Source organism: Clarias gariepinus, chromosome 9 (genome assembly GCF_024256425.1).
Source record: "Clarias gariepinus isolate MV-2021 ecotype Netherlands chromosome 9, CGAR_prim_01v2, whole genome shotgun sequence".
In the NCBI taxonomy this organism is placed as follows: Eukaryota; Metazoa; Chordata; class Actinopteri; order Siluriformes; family Clariidae; genus Clarias; species Clarias gariepinus.
In genome coordinates this window covers 16,751,524-16,773,019 of record NC_071108.1, presented here as the reverse complement: position 1 = coordinate 16,773,019, position 21,496 = coordinate 16,751,524, and the positions used below count along the sequence as shown (strand labels likewise).

The window sequence follows — 21,496 nt, the reverse complement described above, 5'->3', positions numbered from 1 at the left end:
AGCCTCCACCCACACGCATCCTGTAGGATACGAGGACACATTTTTTTTACACAAATTTTTGTCCTAATATCAAATCAGCAGCATTTTTGTTTGTATGCAATTGTCCACTGGTTAAAGGGTGATTCAACATTCAGGTTTGGTATATACAGCAATAAAGTGCATTGTGTGTGTGTGTTTTAACATATTCTACTAGCACCTCATCTCCTGCTCTGGCAAACAGCAAACAACAAAGAGTTGCCAAAGAAGGCACAGGTGATGCATAGAGAGAGCAGTAAATGTGGGAATGGTAGAGAAATGTAGGAGGGGGAAAGAAGAAGAAGAAGGAAGGTGGGAGGGAGAGAGAGAGAGAGAGAGAGAGAGAGAGCAGGCTGCTGAGTATTGGCTGGTGCTGCAGTGAGAGGAGAGAGAGAGAGAGAGAGCTGCTGGAAAGCCATAATGGTCTCTGGCGCGTGCAGCGGTGCTGATCTGCACACTTTCTGTCACCGAGCAGCTCTGCCTTCCTCTCTTTACAGACACACACACACGTACATGTCGTCAGCACTGCTCTAGCGCTGGCTAAGAGGATCCGTCTTGTGGATTACTGCTGGACCGTCTGCCTTCTTTGCAGATAGACTGCACACTTGATCCTGATTTTCTCTCTGGAAGTGCTTCAGTTCATTGCTCTACACTGGATTACGTTACGTTTCCGATCTGCATAAGGAAGAAGGGAGGACGAGAGAGATAAAGAGAGGTGGTGGCTCATCACCAGTTGCCTTCTCCCCGGCTAAAGCCAACCGGCTTTCTTCCACATAAAGGAATACACCCTGGACCTGGATTCGTCAGGGCTCGATGTGATCGGGATACATCTCAAACATCTCACACATCTGTTTCATTCACTAGTAAACCATGACTAGGCTTCAATGACAATCTTTCTATAAACACCATCATTCATTCTCACCCAATGCATCACATCATGCGTTTCACAAGTCTCTCTGTTACACTATGAACTGTGCATTTGATGGCGTACACAGCGAATCTGTAGAGCCATAAAGAGACAGGGAGTGAAAGAGATAGAGAGGAAGAGTGTGAAAGAGGGAGACGGGAGGAGGCAGTGGGGGACTGTGCTTCAGACGTGCTCTGACAGGTGCAGTCACTCATCCAGTCTCTGGCATGCACAGTGCACCGTTAGTGAGAAGGAGAGAAGATGTGATTGCTAAATGACAGGGATCCGTGTTGAAGTGTGGAACAGAGTGTGGAACAGGAAAAGGCATCACATAATCTCCGTTGAGAAGGAGACATTTTGATTTGCTCTATTGGCAATATTAGAGATGCCTCATTAAATATGATTCTGGAGAACAGTTCTCAAGAGAAATGTCTAGGAAAAAAAAACAGGCCATGATATTTGCACAGGGTAGGTAAAGCGAAGGAGCTAACCTGAATAGGTCAAGTGTTATTCCACTGAAAGGTTGTAGGATGTCAATTAGTGACAGGTGACGTGTGCATGATATAGAAACATAGTGCACATGGATACTTTTTGATAATGGGACAATGAATCCAAGACAACTGTTATTTCAGCTGGGAATACAGAGAGCAGGCTAATAAACACAGCATATATTACAGAGAGATCTTATTTAACTAAACAGATTATGAGGTCGGGTTAATGCACAAGGTAACTGACAGGGATGCAAAAAAAAAAAAACACATAACCAAGAATAGAGCTTAATAATAATATTAATAAGGGTTTGCCTCTGGGACTTTCGATCATTTACATTCCTATGTTGACAGACAAGAGACAATAAAAAGAGACAGTAAAATATAATGGCAAGAGCACAACTGTATGAGTGTTTTGTAATGCCTGGATTTAACCAATACACTAAACCACAATCCATCACTCTCATCCTTCCTGCCCAGTTCTGAATTTTTTACTCTCAAACTTTTTTGAAATCATTCTTTAATCTCTTCTTGCATTTTGGTATTCTGACTGAAGAAGGAGAGACTGAGAACAGAAGTTCAAAGGCTTTTCATGGAGTCCTAACCTGTAGAGAGGGATCTCCTGAGCTCAAAATAAACCGTGTTCCTTTTCATAGCAGAGAATCAGAAAAGAAAAAAAAGAAAAAAACCTCAACCCAAATCAAGATGGGCTGTAACATGTGTGTGGTAAACCGGCCTGAGGAGCAGTACAGGATCATGTTTCAGGTGAGAACACACATGCTTCATTAGCACCAGTGTCTTATTCACAATCGACTCGATTAAATAATGAGGTGAAGATGGCTCGGTAATGTAGGGTTTAGGGGCTTTGTCTCACATATGTGCTGATTTGTACACCACATGAGATGTATACAGCACAACACAACACAAGACATTTTATTCTGTGATTTCTTTTAGGAAGTGAGCTTAGTATGATCACGTGTGAAATGTCCAAGCAGTATCCCATTACTAAAAAGGCTGTTGTTTTCTTGGTTTACAAGAATATATCCCTTGTGTATTCTCAATATCATGTGGTATTGATATGGTGTGATTAAAATACCTATTAAGTCCTTAAGGCCTATTCTAATATGATATTTTCAGTGAAACACAATGCTACATCCAAACAAGTGACACTTTGAACATACTGAATCACTTTCAATTTCTTCATTTAAACAAGCATTGTTCTAAAGACTTGCAATGGCTATTGATTTTTTTCCATGCCAAAAATCTTCACCTTCGCCAGCCCATATGATTTTGGTGGAATTTTGCTGTATATAATTTGAGAGGGATCTGCTGCTTGATCTCGCCGATATCTGTACAATTTCAAGAGCTTTCTTTTTACTTCCCTTCTATCGCCCGAGGTGCCTCATGTGCGTCGTTCCATAACTAGTTTTTCAGCATGAAACATGAAGCCCTCGGTGTGTAAGCCTCCTAAAAATTATGCTCACTGATGAGAGGAAGTGCTCAGAGACCCCTTAACTCTTTCCAGCCAGACAGCAACAACGCTTGGAGGCATTCTGAATCAAGACAATTAATGAAATCCGGCATCTACGTATATGATATATGTGTTCTCCGTGGTATGGTGGAGAATGATAAATGATCTCTAGCTGAGACAGCTTGGAGCCGCCTTCTGTCTTTATCATGTGGATTTCTTCTTCATTGTTTCATTTTAATGTTTCTATTCACATTTCTATTCCAGATGTACTTTAACCATTTTAAGCAAAACACTTTCATCAAATTCCTTTTTCACATGGTGTCACATGATCAAGCATGTACTGCACAAATGTGATGCCAAAACCTGAAAACCAAACATTTTTTCATGCAGTAAACGCTTTAATCCGTCAGGTGTACTGTATTGGTAGGTGGACAGCTACACTGTTAATCATTACATGGGTACATCACTTATAGTATAGTTCCAGGTGCCATGACAATCCTCAGTGAGAGAGAGAGAGAGAGAGAGAGAGAGAGAGAGACTTCTCGCTTTGAACCTTTTCACGTCCTCCAGGGATAGCCTGGTAGTCACATACACCAGCTCACACTATATAGTCATCATTCACTTCTCCTCATTCCCTCTCTCTCTCTCGCTCTTTCTCTCTCTCATGCTTTCTGAGTCTGCCTGAGTGTTTGCTCTTTTCTCTGACCCATACTGTGGTAATATAGAAGAGCAGAAACTGCTATACTGTTCTCATCAAGAAATGCCACCATTTGGTTCTTCAAGCAAAAGGTTGCAACAGCCAGGAGTGAGGCTGATGTCATTTATTTAACATCTCTCTTTTTGTTGCTAACAAGCTCAACTAATTGCTGCAACACTCCTTGCTTGTAATGAGCTGTAAATGCACGTGTCTTTATTGAAATGCATTGAATTGGTGATGAATAGTGAGCTGGCCCGATATGCGTCAAGTATGCTCTTACTTTACTCATCTTGTATGCGGCCCCACCTTCCATGTCTTTTCTGTTTTTCACTCTCTCTCTCTTTCTCTCTCATTCTCTGTGTGTCCCCCTCCCCAACAACAAGTTCTGTCAAATGCATCTCTATGGGATGTGGTTGCCATGGCAACTAAGGTAATTAAGAAAGACTTATACGCTTTTCACCATAGTGTTCAGGCAGAGGCGCAGCACCACACATCCAAGTGTGCTTTGCGTGCACACACACACACACACACACACACAAATAAACACAGACCACTCATCCCGCCAAGCAATATTTACTTTGATTTTGCTTACAAGACAGGAGCGAAGATCCAACACTCCCACAGGACTGTTAAATACAACCAAATGAAAATAAATGATGATTGTAAGACATCAGCAACCTTTGTTCACAGACCATACCCACTTCCAACACCAACCCTAGTCGTGCACAAACGCAGACAAAAAAGATCATCAGGTTCACAACTGCCTGGTTCAAAGAACATCAATAGAACATCACAATTTCTAAAGGTTCATTCTATGCTTGAGATACTGAGGGACACTTCAGAGAAAGATAGAGGTAGATGGAGATAAAAAAGCAAGGGGATTCTAGAATTGGCTAAGGAAAGGGCGAAAGGATGAGAAAAGCAGTAGGTTTGTTGAACAATAAATAATGATTAGGGAAAAAAATGACCTACTTACGCAAAATATGTCGAACCTTTATAGAAATACATGCTTGACATACAATTGGGTCAAGAGCACTGTGAAGAGGGTGAAAATCAAAAAGCAGGAAAAAAACATAATTTATTGCAGTAAGTAGAAAACCACAGATCTTTTTTGCACAGATTGAGAGTGATGCTTCTTTTATTTGGTATGTACAGTATAAAACTTAAATCTTCAACACTTATCACTGGAAATATAACTCTTATCACAACTTGCAGTGTTGTAGACAGGAATAGTAGAAACAGAATACAGCCAGCGGTGGAACTCTTCACATTGCGATTTTGACACGGACAGTAAGGAATTAAAGGAAAGCAGACGTGAATGCCAATGTCCGTGTTTGGCAGGTCGCTTCATTAGAGATGCAATTATTCTGTAGGGGTAAATATAGTGGGTGAAGGTCAATAAAGGTGTATTAGGCTATAAAGGGAGGTAATTGCTGCCTCTTGTCTTTGTTTTGACAAACAGCCTTATCACAGAGTACACAGTGTCCCTTTTAATAAGGCAGAATAAATTCCATCACAGCAAATGCAATTTGTAGATAAATACCTAATCTGGCCCAAATACCTCAACATAATGACTGCTATTCTCAAAAACACACGTATTTCAAAAAACGACATGCCGAGAATTCTACAATTCATCTTAATAAACATTCAAATGCGTCTTGGAAAAGGGAGCTAAAAACACTTGATCATCACAAGTGTCATAAGCGTATACTGTATACGGAAAACTATGCCATGTCAGTAGGTATAGTCTTCAACTTCATCATGCTCCAGCAACAGTGTGCAAACCAGCTATTTTTAATCAAGCCCAGCGACAAGATCAATAATGCTACATACACACAGGGATAATAAATGGATTACTTTCTCGTTTGGACAGTCATAGGCATCGACTCGAATTCTATGACGGACTGAGGTGAGCTCTGGTCTCCAGGGGTCAGTTATGGCGAGCATGAGCAGAACCAGAGAAATGAGACGGAGGTCATTGCAAAACTGTCCACAGGATTAAGCCTGTATTGATTGAGACCTGCACTCGCGCAGTATAAATCAACTATATGTGTGAGCTGTTTTGATCAAGACTGGAAGAGGGTATTGGGGTAGAAGGCTTGCTTCGATGAATTAGTTAATGCATATTCCAATTGGTACTACTGGAGAAATCTAACAACTTGGCAAAGAGGCAATGTAGTGGAACGGGAAAAATATGAGAGAGAGGATGTTTGAAAAAATGCTGAAGAAGCATTTTGTCTGGACGGTGATAGTTATTCATCTGTTTATGTCACATTTTCAATAATTACTTTTTCAACGGAACCTGTATTAAATATTAACATATCATTATGATCCCAGACAACATATTGCTGTGTATAAATAAATTCTTTTTCACCGTTTCTGAAACATTGATTTGGGTTTATCTGTTCTTTTCAACAGAAGGGCAACATGATGCGTCCCATTGATGCCGAAATAAAGGTTGAAGTATAAGATTCATATTGCTAATAAAGAATTGTAAAACAATGTACTTTTACAATATGGATCATTTAAGACCATTTGACTGATTATCTTCATTGTCATACATGCATTTTGGATTAAATCAATCATGTAAAGAGATTATAATGTAATATAATGATCATTAATTTTACTGACTACTATTAGGAGTAAAATGGCATTTCATATTAAATCATACATATACTGCTGGAAAGCTTAGTTTCTTAGTTTTGTTTATGTAGTCTATATAGAAATGCCCTTATATCAATAACGATTTGTAAAGAAAGACTGTTTCATGGGACTCGGTTACTAATGTCTTTTGTAAGATCAGTATGAACTATTTTTTGATGGCCAAGTCATTTTTTTTAGGTTAAAAATTCTGAGTAATTCATAACTGAATCCATAACACTGATGTTTTAGATGTTTTCTACTGATTCCTAGAAAACATCTGTCAAAGGTAGACCTTAACATAACTTGTGCAGTTATGTTAGTAGGAATATTAAATGTTTTTTTAGTTTAATATTTTTTTTCTTTACCAATTTTATGAAATAAGACATCTTAGTAAATTATGACCAATGGATGTGTCATCACATTTATAAGGACAATCAAACCTATATTAGTTGGATCTTTAAAAAAAAAATATATATATATAGTATATTAAAAAATAATATATATATATTATATATTAGTAAAACATTTTAGTTGAAATAGGAATATATTAGTTAACTTGTTTTTTTTAAAGTAAGGAAATTAAGAAATTATTAAGAAATTATTAAGAAATTATTTATTTTTTGTCTCATTTTAACATTTTTACAAAACAAAATGTAACATAACATAACTAACACTGCCCAGCCAAAAATAAAAAAAGGCACTAATGAATTATTAGCTAATAGAAGCCTTCCTTGGATAATTACTATGCTTCAGCTTATTAACCCAAACTGATGCAGTGAGTAGCTTTTTATTCCTTAAATAACCATGTCAGAAGACATATCCTGTGGTCATGGCAAAGATATTACTCTGCTAAGAAGATTGCTAAAATTACAAAAATTATGTAAGAAGTAAAAAACGCATCAATAATAATTGGAAGAATGGTATTGATCCATCATCTTCGAAGAAAGAATGTGGTTGGAAAAACTTCCTGAATTAGCGTGATGGGAGATTACTTAAATACTTAGTGAAATCAAATTATAAAGAAAACCACTTTAGAACTCACAGCTATGCTTAATAGTGAAATAGTAAGGGCATTTACACAAGCACAGTCTGAAGAGGCCTCAAGGGATTTGGACTAAACATCTGTGTAGCCTGTCAGTGAACTTAATTGGAAAAAAAAGACCTTGATTTGCTAGGGAGCAGCAAGAATGGAGTGTGGAGCATTGGAAAAAGGTCATGTGGTCTGATGAGTCCAGATGTACCTAGAGTGATGGGAACATCAGGGTAAGAAAAGAGGCAGATACAGTAAAGTGATGCACCCATCACTAGGGGTTGCTTCCGTTGGTCAGGCCTAGGTTTAGCAATGTTATGTTCCCAAAAAATGAGGTCAGCTATTGACCTGAATAGACTGAATGACCTAGTTTTTCCATCAATAGATTTTTTTATTTCTTTGCTAATTGCACTGGCTCATTCCAAGATAATGATGCCAGGATTCATCAGGCTTAAATTGTGAAAGAGTGATTGAGTCAAGGAGCATGAGACATGATTTTCACACATTGTTTGGTCACCACAGAGCGCAGACTGTAACCCTGTTAAGAATCTTTGGGATGTGCTGGAGAATGCTTTATGCAGTGGTCTGACTCTCCCATCATAAATACAAGTCTTGGAGAGAATTTATTGCGACTCTGGATGTAAATAAATGTGACACGAATTTTTTGGCCGGGCAGTGTATATTTTATTATAGTAAGTTAAGGAAAATACAAGCCTAGAAAATTGTTGTACCTAACCTTAATTTCTAATATTTTTTTATTTTTAATTATTTTCCTGCTTTGTAAAACATTAGCTCATAAACACAGCTATGAATGGCCTCTTATTTGCTCACACCTTTTCATGTTTCGTCATAAGCTTAAAGGAAGAAGAACATCTCACCTAACTCAAGATAAGGATGGCCATTCCCATGATCCCCTGCTGCTTCAAGTGGTCCGGAAGGGACACAGGAGGAAAGCAGGAACTGCAACAGGAAGTGCAAGACTTATGGCCATCACTGATTGCGTGGACAACTCTACACAGACAGACATCAGCTTCCAGAACTTTCTGGGTGCTGCTCAAGGGAGCTACACTGGCTGCAGCTCTCCGAAGCCTCCTCCATCTCCTCCACTGCCCCCAATGGTGGAGTCATATATCCTGAATGACCTGTGAGTGCATTATGCTCAGCTGCATTGCTAAACGTCCTTTATTATTGTGGAATGTAAACTGTAGATATGCTGATCAAATCAGGGCTTGGAGGATGCGGAACATCTGGATGCACAGCTGGTTTATATCTGCCAGCTTTTCTATTGTGAGCATCATACTAGAGCTATCCCAGGGTGGTATAATCATAACATTCTTATTAAATAAACAAATAATATGCGTCCAGCTTGGTTAGAGGTTCTGGTTACAGTGTTTCTTTTTTACTCTCCATACTTTGAAGTGGCTCGATTTAAGAGAGGACAATTTAATTTATTTTGGTTTAACCTGATTTTATCCCAGCGTGCACAGACAAATTTTCCTTCTCCGCTTATGTTGCTCTCAGGAGCCACAAGAGTAATCTCAGTTTTATTACTTCTTTCGCTGGCTCATGTTCTTTCCCTCGCTCGCATCGTCAACAATAACACAATGTCATCCAGCACAAAAAAAAGGTCTGCATAACAGAAAAAAAGTGGGATGATGCAATGAAAAATGCAGTCTATAGAGAACATGGAATCACAGACACATTACAGAGATGATTAAATCTGAAGAGAACAAAATTGCAAAAAGCATATTAACAACTATTCATAGCATACCTTTGTCTCTCCTGGTTTTGCATTAATGAATTTTAGTAGCAACTACAGTGTCTTTCCCACAGTGTCTCACTTAAATATGAAGGCCACTACTACAAAGGATCCCAAACAACGAAGTGTTTCCTCATGAATCACATGACGCAGGTCGAATGTATGTTTTCGATCAGCTCGCTCACGCATCGTTGGGGGGCTTTACACACTTGGAGGACATCGCTTTCCGTCATTCCATTTGCATGACCTCACAGATACCCTTGATGGCTTTAGAGTCATTGATTGATGTTCTCGGCCAATCAGTTCTCTCCAGGCCCCTGGCTGCGGGAGGCTACAACATCACCCGGGAATTGAAGTCGCGATCCCCGAATCATAGGGCGAGCACTTTACTACTGCGCCACTTGGAACGCAAATACAAGTTTACCATAAAATGTTATATTTATTAAATTATTTTAAAATTTAATTAAAAGCTACATAAAACCCATATTTCTTCACTTACCATATTTATTGTTTCTAAACAAACATATAAGATAAGTGTTAAATAATTCACTCCTATCCCAGGGGATGCCAGTGAGTGAATTATTGGAAGTTTACAACCAGTAGAATTATAAAGAAAGATGCCTCCAAAATTTTGAGTGGTGTTGAGCAGTTGTGAGCATGCAGCTTCTAATGTGCATGTGTCGAGAATAATTAGCACTCTTGCTGTTTTGAGACTGGTGTAAGCGTGTATAATGAGTGGGTCTGATACTAATTCGCTCGCAGGGTTTGGAGAAAACGGCCGATTAGAGGCTTTTTAACGTGCAACTTTTGATAATGTTACACTATAAAAATGTGTTTCTGTTGCAGCATTCAGTGTGCACTCGCTGTTTGTGCACTCGCCTCAGAATCAGTTATAGAGGTTGATCGATCATGGTCGGTCATGCTAAAAAACAGCCAAGACATCCAAGCTATAAAAGAACACGTACAGAATTATGTAGTAAACAAAATTGTGTTAAACAACTCAGAATATGTTTTATATTTTAGATTGTCCAAAGTAGCTACATTTAACTTTTAGGCACTCTCTCATCAGATTCATGGGGTAGTCACCTGGGATAGTTTTCAGTTCACAGGTGTGCCTTGTCAAGAGTTAATTTGTGACAATTCTTCCATTTCTAATATGTTTTTGACCTTTAGTTGTCATGTTCAGAGGAAGGGTGGGTACAGAGTCTGGAGCCTTATTAGTGCTTCTACAACTACTGTACTGTATGAATCCATATTATGCCAAGAAACACTCAGTTACGTAAAGAGAAAAGACAACCCATGTTTACTCAAAAAAGTTAAAGTCTATCAACCAAAAAGATCTTAAGATCATTGACGTATTCCCAAGTGCAGTCACCAAAACCATCAAACACTATGTTGAAACTGGCTCTCATGAGGACCATCCCAGGAAAGAAAGACCAAGAGCGACCACTCCTGCAGAGGATACCGTTTATTACAATGTCCAGCCTCAGAAACTGCAGATTTATAGCACCTCAGATTAGAGCCCACATAAATGCTTCTCAGAGTTCAAGCGGCAGGAATATTTTAACATCAACTGTTCAGAAGAGACTGCTTAAGAGTCAGACCTTCAGTGCTCAAATTGCGGCAAAGAAGCCATTACTTCACAGAAGAACAACAAGCAGATGAGACTTGCTTAGGCCAAAAACCACAAAAAAAGGACCTTAGATCAGTGAAAAACTTTCTGTGGTTTGATGAGACCAAATTCTTTGTCAGACATAGAGAAGGTGAACAGACGGTTCCTGAATGCGTGGTTCTCACTGTGAAGCATGGAGGAGAAAGTATGATGGTGCTGATATGCTTAGTTGGTGACATTGTTGGTGACTTAGTCAAAATTGTGCGCACACTTACCCAGCATGGCTATCACAGCATTTTTCAGTGACATGCCATCCCATATGGTTTGCATTTAGTTGGACCATAATTTTTTCCCCAACAGGACAATTACCCCAAAAACACATCTAAGAGTAAGAGCTATTTGTCCAAAAAGTGATGAAGATGAAAGAGTGATGAAGTGTAGCATCAGGTGACCTGGCCTTCACAATTACCACATCTAAATCCAATTGAGACGGTTTGGGATGCGTTGGATTCGAGGGTGAAGGAAAAGCAGCCAACAATTACTCCATATCACTGGGAACTCCTCCAAGATTCTTGGAAAATCATTTCATGAGGAGACTACCTGACTGAGAGAATGCCAAGAGTGTGCAAAGCTGTCAACACAAAAGATGGCAAATTTTGGATTTTTTAAATAGGATTTTGTTTACTATATAATTCCAAATTTATATAATGTTAAAAAGCAATAAAAATAATTAATTGAATAAGAAGGTGTATTTTATATATAAAACTCTTATATTAATAACACATATATTATATGAATTAATTAGACATAGACTGATCTATTTTACAGCTAATGAAATCCCAAAATTCCGTATCTCGGAAATCTGAATATTGTGAAAAAGTTCAATATTGGAGTATCATGGTGTCACACTCTAATCAGCTAATTAACTCAAAACACCTGCAAACGTTTCCTGAGCCTTATGGCCTCTCAGTGTGGTTCAGCATGCTACACAATTATGGGGAAGACTGCTGACTGCAATTGTCCAGACGATCATTGACATCTTGCACATGAAGGGTAAGAGACAAAACGTCATAGCTAAAGAAGCTGGCGGTTCACAGAGTGCTGTATCCATAGCACAATAATGAAAGTTGGATAGAAGAAAAGAAATGTGGTAGAAAAAGGTTCACAAACAACAGAGATAACTGCAGCCTTGAGAAAATTGTGAAACGAAGCCCATTCAAGAATTTGGGGGAGATTCACAAGAAGTGGACAGCAGCTGGAGTTAATGGTTCAAGAGGCAAAACGCACAGACGTACGTATGTAGGACATGAGCTACATCTGTCGCATTTTTGTTTCAAGCCACTCTTGAACCAAAGACAATGGCAGAGGCGTATTACTGGGCTAAGGACAAAATAAAATGGACTGTTTCACAGTGGGCCAAAGTCCTCTTTTGAGATGAAAGTTAATTTTGTATTTCATTTAGAAATCAAGGTTCCAGAGTCTGGAGGAAGAGAGGAGAGGCACACAATCCAAGTTGCTTGAGGTCCAATGTAAAGTTTGTGCAGTCAGTGGTGGTTCGGGGAGCCGTGTCATCTGCTGGTGTTGGTTCACTATGTTTTATCAGGAAGTTTTAGAGCGCTTCATGCTTCCATCTGCTGGACATACTGATTTCATTTTCCAGCAGGACTTGGCACCTGCCCACACTGATAAAAGTGCTAATACCTGGTTTAAGCACCATGGCCAGCAAACTCACACAACCTAAATCCCATAGATAATCTATGGAGTATTGTGAAAAGTAAGATATGAGACACCAAACCCAATAACACAGAAGAGCTGAAGGCTGCTATCAAAGCAAACTGGGCATCCGTAACAAATCAGCAGTGCCACAGACTGATCCTCTGCATGCCACACCTCATTGCTGTAGTTAAACATGCACAGGGAGCTCAGACCAAGTATTGAGTGCTGTGTTCTGTGTTTAAATTATTATTTTTTTAATTGGCTTTAAGAAATATTCTAAGTAATATTCTTTCTGAGTTATTAAATCTTGGGTTTTCATTAGCTGTAAGCCATAATCATCAAAAAAAACACTTCATTAGTCTGTGTATAATAAATCTATATAATATGAGTTTTACTTTTTGAATTAAAATACTGAAATACTTAATATCAACTTTTCAATTATATTCTAACTTATGCCCCTGCCTGTATATACATATATATATATATATATATATATATATATATATATATATATATATATATATATATATTTATATATATATATATATATATATATGTGATGCATTTCATAAAACACTAGAAAAAGCCTGTTATTTACTGAATATTGTTTAATGACTCTTCTGTGACTTGTTTTGCTGGATGAATTCCATCCTAAATAACTCATTAAAGAGAAGCAGTATGTGAAAATGCTGCATACAGTAACATATCACTGTTAAATTCAGGTGGGTTACAGTATTAAATGATTTTCTTTATAGCACTCTGGAGCATGATTCTGCTGATCCCAATGACTACCTTGATGTTACTAACCATGAAGTGGATCGACAAGAGGAGCTGGAATACGAGGTTTGGATCTCATAGGACCAATACAACGTCCAACAGTCAATCGTAAAATTTTAATTCAGGTTCCAGATACTGCACCACAATTACCAAATATTCAATTACATCCTAATATTCTATCAGCATGAGATTTAATTGCTTCTTTAGACACCAGTATGTGAGGCAGTGTGTTCGATCAGTGCCCTGCGGTGAGCCTCCCATTTCTCTCTGTTAGGAAGTAGAGCTTTATAAGTCCAGTCAGCAGGATAAGCTTGGCTTGACAGTGTGCTACCGCACCGATGATGAAGAGGACCAGGGTATCTACGTAGGGGAGGTAAATGAAAACTCATTTGGAATGTGCTGATATCCAAACTGCAGGTATGCAAGTTTTCATTTGACTGATCATTTATTTTTCCTAGGTCAATCCAAACAGTATAGCTGCCAAAGATGGACGCATCCGCAAGGGTGACAGAATATTACAGGTAAATCTGTACCAAATGCTTAATGTCCAAAGTGAAAGCATTATAAAACTATGAGATTGTAAGTTTCAACAAACTCCAAAGAATCTGTCACAGTAATAGTTAGATTTTTTTTTTAAGTTCCAGGAGTTAAACTATACTACACAAAAATGTATCACAGCACATGTACATGGGTTTCCTCCGGGTTCTCCAGTTTCATTAGATCTTCCCATAACATGGCCGTAGGTATGACTGGCTATGCTGCCATCGAAGATGAATAAATGATAAAGGACTAAAAATCAACTACTACTTGTGCAACACCTGCCATGAATTGCTCATTTTTAATCATCAGCAGATCCTCTAAAGGTCCATTGTTTTTTTTTTTGGCTGTGTTTTTGCTGTGTTTTGGTGTTGAAAAAACGCCAATACCATATGCCACCTTATTCAGTATACTGTAGTTCTCAGCTACGCTGATGACTTTATATGGTTTTATGTGCATTATTGACTCTGTGTCTACCTTATGCTCCCCAGATAAATGGAGTGGATGTCCAGAACAGAGAAGAAGCAGTGGCCATCCTTACCCGAGAAGACAGCACAAATTTTTCACTGCTACTGGCCAGACCAGAGATGGAGGTAAAGAAAATTATTGATAAAGAGATGGTTTGATATTACACATGTATGCATACATACATCCATTACACTCACAAACACAAGCTGTCCATGACAGCCGCACAGCTAATACATCTATGCCACTGACTACTGACAAAAGATCCCCAAATTAATGGCTTATTTTGCTGATGGGAGGGAAATGGAACACTCACATCAGTCATGACTGAATCATGTGATCACTCATAGTGATGTCTGTCAAGGCTTTAATGCAGTTCCATTAACGCTATTCCACAAGGAGAAGATGTAGAGAACTGTAGAGAGAAAAAACACAGATTTTTTAGTGGAGATGGTCATTAAAAAGACATGAGAAGAGGACAAAGAAAAAAGAAATATTGCATTGATGAAGTGGTAGCATGTAATGGAATCAATTTTACCCATGATAAACTTTTTTTGGGAAATTTTTAAGGGTATAAATCCTTATAACATATGTTTAACATATTATATAACATATAATTCAATATTATATACCATATTCTTAAATTATGGCATAGGTGGAAAGTGGAAGCTATAAAAAAATGTATTTAGTTGTCAAATGTTAAAATAACAATGCACGAAAATTGAGTCAATTGTTTCAAGAATAACCTGATTTTTGAAACAACAAATGATCTCCTGTTTTTCTCACCTCCACCAAAACAAAAGAACAAGCAACTATTTATGGGTTAGGATAAGGAAGGTTAGCTGCTTAATCTGGAGATGATATACAGAGAACGTATTAGACTGAAGAACCTTTGGAGAAGAAAGAAGGCAGAGATTAAAGGCTTACTAAAGAAAGATTACAAGAGAGAAGGTGCAAGTGGTTGAGATACGGGAGGATAATCAATACCCCCCTTCTGGTAAACCAGAGTACCGATCGAGTAGTTGTGTAATCGATTGCAAGTTGAACAACCCCGGGCAGAAATTGATTGCAGTCAATCGAATCTGAGCTACATGATTCTTTAAATTATCAGATTTTGAAACAGTAATATTAGTTTATGGGTCTGTGTTATCTCATCCAGATCATTTCTGTGATGCAGGATTCTCAATATCTGTAGCACTGCATATTGATATTGCCATCTAGTGATAAACTGTGTTACTGCATGCCTGTTTACCAAGTTTTATACCTGTTCTGGCATAGCAACCTCATGCTATTTTTCTCTGTTCTTTTTTTCTCGCTCAAACTACGTCATCGCCAACTATAAAATGTACACAAATTACGGAACGCCTGTTCTTCTACTATTCTACCATTCACATTTCTGTGACACAAATTTTAAGATGGAAACTCAAATGGATCCCGAGGACTTGGATTTTGAGTTACCAGTAGGCATGAGTGTGGACACACTGAACAGCTCACACTTATCCAATCTATACCATCATCGGCAGCAAAGAGTCCAGGTGGGCATTCATGAGGTCCCACTACAAAGTGAAGCACCCTTACTAAGCATGGCTACCCTTAATAACAGCCAGGAGCTGGACAGCGGTGTGGGCCGAACAGACGAGAGCACCAAGAACGAGGAATCGTCTGAGCACGATATACTTCTGGGTGAGGAACAGACCAGTGCCTCCAATACCAACACCACTAACACACCACACAGCCTCCGCAAGTTCAGGCCTGGCTGGGGCAGTGGAGGTGGAGGTGATACTCCATCACCATTACTCCATATCAGAGAACTCCAATTCAGCGCAGACTCTCTGGATTGTGGCGGTGCAGGAGGAGGATACATTCATGACCCAGTGACCACAATGATGCCCGGCCTGACTGAAGAGGAGTGTGAGAGATACCGGGAGTTGCTAGAGATCAAGTGTCGTTATGAAAGAAATATGAAGAATGGCACGGAAGGCAAAAGCCCTGATGAAGAAGTGAAGAGGGAAAGAGAAGGGGAGGATGAGGAGGAAGAAGAGAAAGAGGTGTCTCTGGATGAAAACTCTAATGAGAGCCTGACACCACATGAGATGGCACTTTTGGAGGAGGAGCTACGGCACCTTGAATTCAAGTGTCGTAACATTCTACGAGCGCAGAAAATGCAGCAGTTACGTGAGCGCTGCCTAAAGGCTTGGTTGTTGGAGGAGGAGGCTTCAGCGAGGGTGTCTACTGACCTACAGGGTTCCCCACACCATGAGCTGTCAGATATTAAAGAACTTCCTGAGAGAGAGCGATCAGACAAGGACACCAGTAGTGCTTATAACACTGGAGGAGAAAGCTGCAGGAGCACACCTTTGGTCAGTGATCACCTTTCTCCTGTTGCTCAGGTAGATGAGTCTGGCTCTCCTTTGCAGGTAAGGCACAGAGACCGACCCAGCTGGAGTGAAAGGGGCCGTGGTACTCTGAATTATTCACCCAGTAGCTACAAGAAATTCCACATGAACACCAATATCAACCAGAAGTACCACTCTCTGTCTCGAGAAGGGACCACTCGTTCATTAGCAGATGGCGGAACACAGGGCAGGAGCTCAAGAGCCAGCAGCATTCATGAAAGAACTGGCGGTCGTAGTGCTGAATCTAGTCCATACTTTACCCGAAGACATCACTCTAACCGACCTAAGCCTGAGCACTACCAGAGCTGCATGCAGCTAGGCTCTTCATTCACAGACTCGACTATGGATAGAACTGTGGAAGGGGAAAGCGAGGCTCCAGTTGGCAGTAGTGGCCGAGCAAGCCCCATGAGCTTAGCAAACAGCACTCTTAGCCCCATGCTTCAAACCAGCCCAGCAAAACACTCCTTAGATTTGCCTTTGCCACTCTCACCTGCCTCACCACGCATGGAATGGAAGGTGAAAATCCGTAGCGATGGCACACGCTATGTAGTAAAACGACCTGTCCGTGATCGCCTACTGAAGGCCCGTGCCATAAAGATATGCGAGGAACGAAGCGGCATGACCACTGACGATGATGCTGTAAGCGAAATGAAAATGGGGCGGTACTGGAGCAAAGAGGAGCGCAAGCAACAGTTGCTGAGGGCCCGCGAACAACGTAGACGACGTGAGTTTATGATGCAATGTCGACTAGATTATCTCCGTAATCGAGACCAAGACCCAGGGAAGGATGGCCAGCAGGAAGCTGGGCAGGCCCCTGCGTCAATTCTAGAGATAAGCCAAAAGAAGAGTTCAAAGAAGCGCAACCGTCGCATCTTGGACAACTGGATCACCATCCAAGAGCTGCTGGCTCATGGTTCTCGCTCTCCAGATGGGACAAGAGTCTACAACCATCTTCTGTCTGTCACTACTGTCTAAGAGAAAAGCACACAAAAAGCTTGAACAATCTCACAAATTTATATGTAGCACATCGCCTTGACATGAAAGTAGCATCAAAGTAACAAGCACAATTTTTGCATTGCATCTCTGGTGCTTAAAGTCATTGATTTGGGGTGAATGTGCTTATTTCTCCTAACAGATGCTCTGTTTTTACCATCTAGCTGTCTGGCTATTTTACAGATTTGATCACTTACTTAATCCAAGTGTTGAGCCTTATGATGTTTTGCTTTCTTTAGTGATTCTTATATATACTTAGTCAGTAATCTGGATCATGTCGTTACCATTTATTAAAAAATGCTTTATTTAAGCATGGTAATGATGATACAGTATATCTTAATTGGAACTAAGCCACCTTCACTAAGCTGCAACTCCACCCTCAAAACAAACTGCAAAGTGGTAAAACATGCAGGATCAGCTTCAAACATTTATAACAGTGGACATGCTGTAAAAAAGCTTAGCCGTATTTTATTCCACATGAAGACAAATTGTAACAAATACTTGTAGCAACTAGACATTTGTTTATGTTCTTGTTTTAGTCAAGTTAAATGTATTGCTATGAAGAAATCTGGAATCTAGACACATTAGTTTCATCGGGTGCTTCTAAAAGCTTTTTTCAAACCCCAGCACAAATTTTATGACAGCACATGAATGAATAGCCAGGCACAGAAGCCGTACCCGTGTGCATTCTACATACTGTGTACTCTCACAAGTAAACTACTCAGATGAAGTAACTCCTGGAGCTAGACTGATGTTTTGACAAATGTTCATGATTCTCATCGACAAAGCTAGGTCACAATAGAAAAGTGCAAAAAAAAAACAAACTGACAAACCACACAGCAAGAAAAATCTAAATTCATTCCATGTTTCATGTCATTATCGAGGCCATTACAAAATGGGGCTGCTTAATACTGTAACTGCAGAATCCTATAATGGTTATTTAACTACTCCGTGCTGATACAATCATGAAGCCTAATTTCAAGCACAGTTCTCCCATCAAAAACCTATAATATGAAAAGGAGTACGTGCCACTTTTTACCAGAGACTACATTTTAGAAACACTGAGGCTGAAGAGACAACATGGTGCTAAATAGTCACGGTGCATGTTGAAAAAATACAGCCTACACCCTATACACCAGGAAAAGGTGAATGTGCATGAAAACACGAAGACTAGGATTTTCTATGGACACAATAAAAGTGACGCCTGGTTTTTTGTTCATTGGAAGTAAGATTACAACAATATGGACAAACTCTCCTACTGTTCTTACATTGCTACACATCGTGACTGTGGTATGCCTCGCAATATGTTTAGGACACTAACGAAACCATAATGTAACTTCTTCATCACTTACATGGAATCGGTTGCCGTGATTCTTCCTCCATAAGCAGAATGGGAATATTGGTTAAGATAATCACAGCACACAAATAAAAAGAAAAAAGTAATTATTAGAATCATTTAAATATGAGTAATATTGTCTGTTAAATCAGTACAGAGAGGGGAAAGATAATTTTAAAGATGTGATACACTGTGAGTAATATTGTATACCCACTGGCCACTTTATTAGGAATACAAATACAAGTGTTTCTTCATGCAATTATTCAATCAGCCAACTGTGTAGCAGCAGTACACGGATGCATCAAATAATGCAAATACAGTATAAGAGCTTCTCACAGCAACTGCATGAATAAGGGAAAAAGAGTTTGGCATCGATATTTGTGCCAGATGGCCTGGTCGGAGTATTTTTAGAAAGTCCTGAGATTTTCCCCACACATCCATCTTTGGATTTGACATTGTATGGTGGAAAAAAAAACATCTAAGCAGATGTTCTGTAGGTGAAAATGCCGTGCTGATGAAACAGGTAAGAGGGGAATAAAGCACAGCACACTAAATCCAGAAATGGATGAGCTGTAACAGCAGAAAAACATTCCACATGTGTAAGCCAAGAACAGGAACCTGAGGGGTAGCGGTTCACTTCACACAAGCTGTTCCAGTGTGGTCTTCTGCTGTGGTATCAAAGTTTGTAAAATGTTTTATGCATTCTGAGATGTTTTTTTTTTGCTCATCAGGATCATAAGTAGCAGTTATTTTAAGTCAGTGTCTTTTTTTAGATGTTTGATGTGAACATTAACCTGAATCATCATGATTTTCTGCATTGTGCTGCTGCCTTATCATTCGCTGACTGAATAAAAGCATGGATGTGCAGGTGTACAAGTGTTCTCCTAATAAATTGACCAATGAGTGAATATTGTTCAGCTCTAAATGGAAGGTTCTGAGAATAGGTGTCATGTTGTCTAATATCTAGAGCAAACATGACCAGCTGCAACAGCTAATGCACAAGACCAAAAAAAAGCCAAATCTTTAACTAGCTGAATGATGCCCTGCCGAGTGATCGCCTGAACTCTGAACTAGAGTAATGTGTTAAGTTGTAAATAATAATGTAAACAAACTACAAAAAAAAACAAAAAAAAAAACAGCTTTGCTTATTATTCTGGCCAACTGCGTTCACCCTATCCACTCTATGCTTACAGAGTGACTTCCAACTTTTGGACTGTAAAACAATTTTGCATGATTTTAATGAGAAGTATTGCACACATTAAACAGAAATCTATGGATCATATTGTTATATATCCATTGCTCAGTATAGTATGTATGTGATCAGTGTTTCTTACTTCAGTTTCTATTGATTTGTTAGTATGTTAGTGACAAGTAGATTTTTATATTGTTAGCGCAGTTGGTACCTGTTGATTCATATCAGTGGTCCTATTTACACAAGCTGTAACATGCATTCGATCTTAAATAGTCATTTCAGTGTGCTGTTGACATGGTCTTAATCCATGACATTTTAGGGGAAATAAAACCATTTTGTATCGCTTACTATAAATGAATTTGTCTCTCTGATTATTTCGATCATTTTACATCTGGGATTTGAGGCAACAGGAAAAACCCGCACTTATATGAGTGCAAACACATACAAAAATCAATACACGCTCAATAGGAACCAAAGTAACTGACCCATAGAGATGACAAAGCAGAAAACAAACAAGTATTTCCAACAGCAAGAACATATTTTATGGAATAAGAGCAATAAATAATCACATAGAATTTCTCTGAATTAGGTTGTGATGGAAACGTCATACATATATACAAATAAAACTTCATACAATGTCATCTCTTTAAATATAGTTACTGCTCTGAAACACATACTGATACAACTTTACATTTACATTTTGTTCCCCAGTCCCTAAAGTGTAAACAATAGCTCATCTCCCTGCTCCCAGCCAGTTATAGACATTATAACACATCCCATTCCAGAGTAAATACAGAGTATTTATATTAGCTTATATGTACATTCAAGTTTTTATACAGCGTCATTCAGGTAAGTGCAGTAGTACATGCAACACATTGGCACAATGGCGCAAGACATCAGCATATCCAATCAGGAGTAAAGACGCTTTCCAAAACTATTAAATCTACTTTAATAGGTCAATCTACTTTTAGTCATCTGTGATTTGCTTTTGAATCCTCTGTCCTTCAGGCCTCATAACACTTAATGCAAGCACAAGAGTCAAACAAACTAGCTGGTAGGAGGATCAGCAGTGATGGGAGAATGCTCAGAATTGTGCTCTAACTGTAAATATCCTATGACATCCTACCGCCACATAGTTCACAGCTTGTTGAACATTTATCCTGTGCTGAAAAGCCCTGCAATTAACTAACTGTATTATATCCCAGATTAAACGACAATTTGATGTTAGATTTCATATAGTGATACGTATGAAAAAAAAATCATATGAAGTTGGGTTTATTGGTTAAATGTTTTATAAAAACCTCAAGAGCCATACTCAGAGTTGGCAACGTACTTCTATAAGTTTTTTAAATCAAAACATCTATACACCATAAAGGATCCAAAAAAGCCACAGAAAAAATATAAATGCAAAGGCAGACTCATAAGTATTTTAACAGTGACACGGTTTTTGTCTTCTTTTGTC

General features: G+C 39.0%; 1 protein-coding gene across 2 annotated transcripts; it reads left to right on the top strand.

The window, feature by feature from the left end:
• The first annotated feature begins 1,694 nt into the window (after positions 1–1,694).
• On the top strand, positions 1,695–20,359 carry pdzd4 (PDZ domain containing 4). Of its 2 annotated transcripts, XM_053503281.1 has the most exons (8): positions 1,695–2,175; positions 5,997–6,035; positions 8,106–8,395; positions 13,094–13,181; positions 13,390–13,488; positions 13,574–13,636; positions 14,144–14,245; positions 15,533–20,359. In XM_053503281.1, the coding sequence occupies exons 1-8, from the start codon at positions 2,116–2,118 to the stop codon at positions 17,486–17,488; spliced, it is 2,697 nt and encodes an 898-aa protein (XP_053359256.1). In that variant the 5' UTR covers positions 1,695–2,115; the 3' UTR covers positions 17,489–20,359. The 2 variants fall into 2 exon arrangements, with proteins under 2 accessions (XP_053359256.1, XP_053359258.1); XM_053503283.1 differs by lacking the exon at positions 5,997–6,035.
• Positions 20,360–21,496: the final 1,137 nt, after the last annotated feature.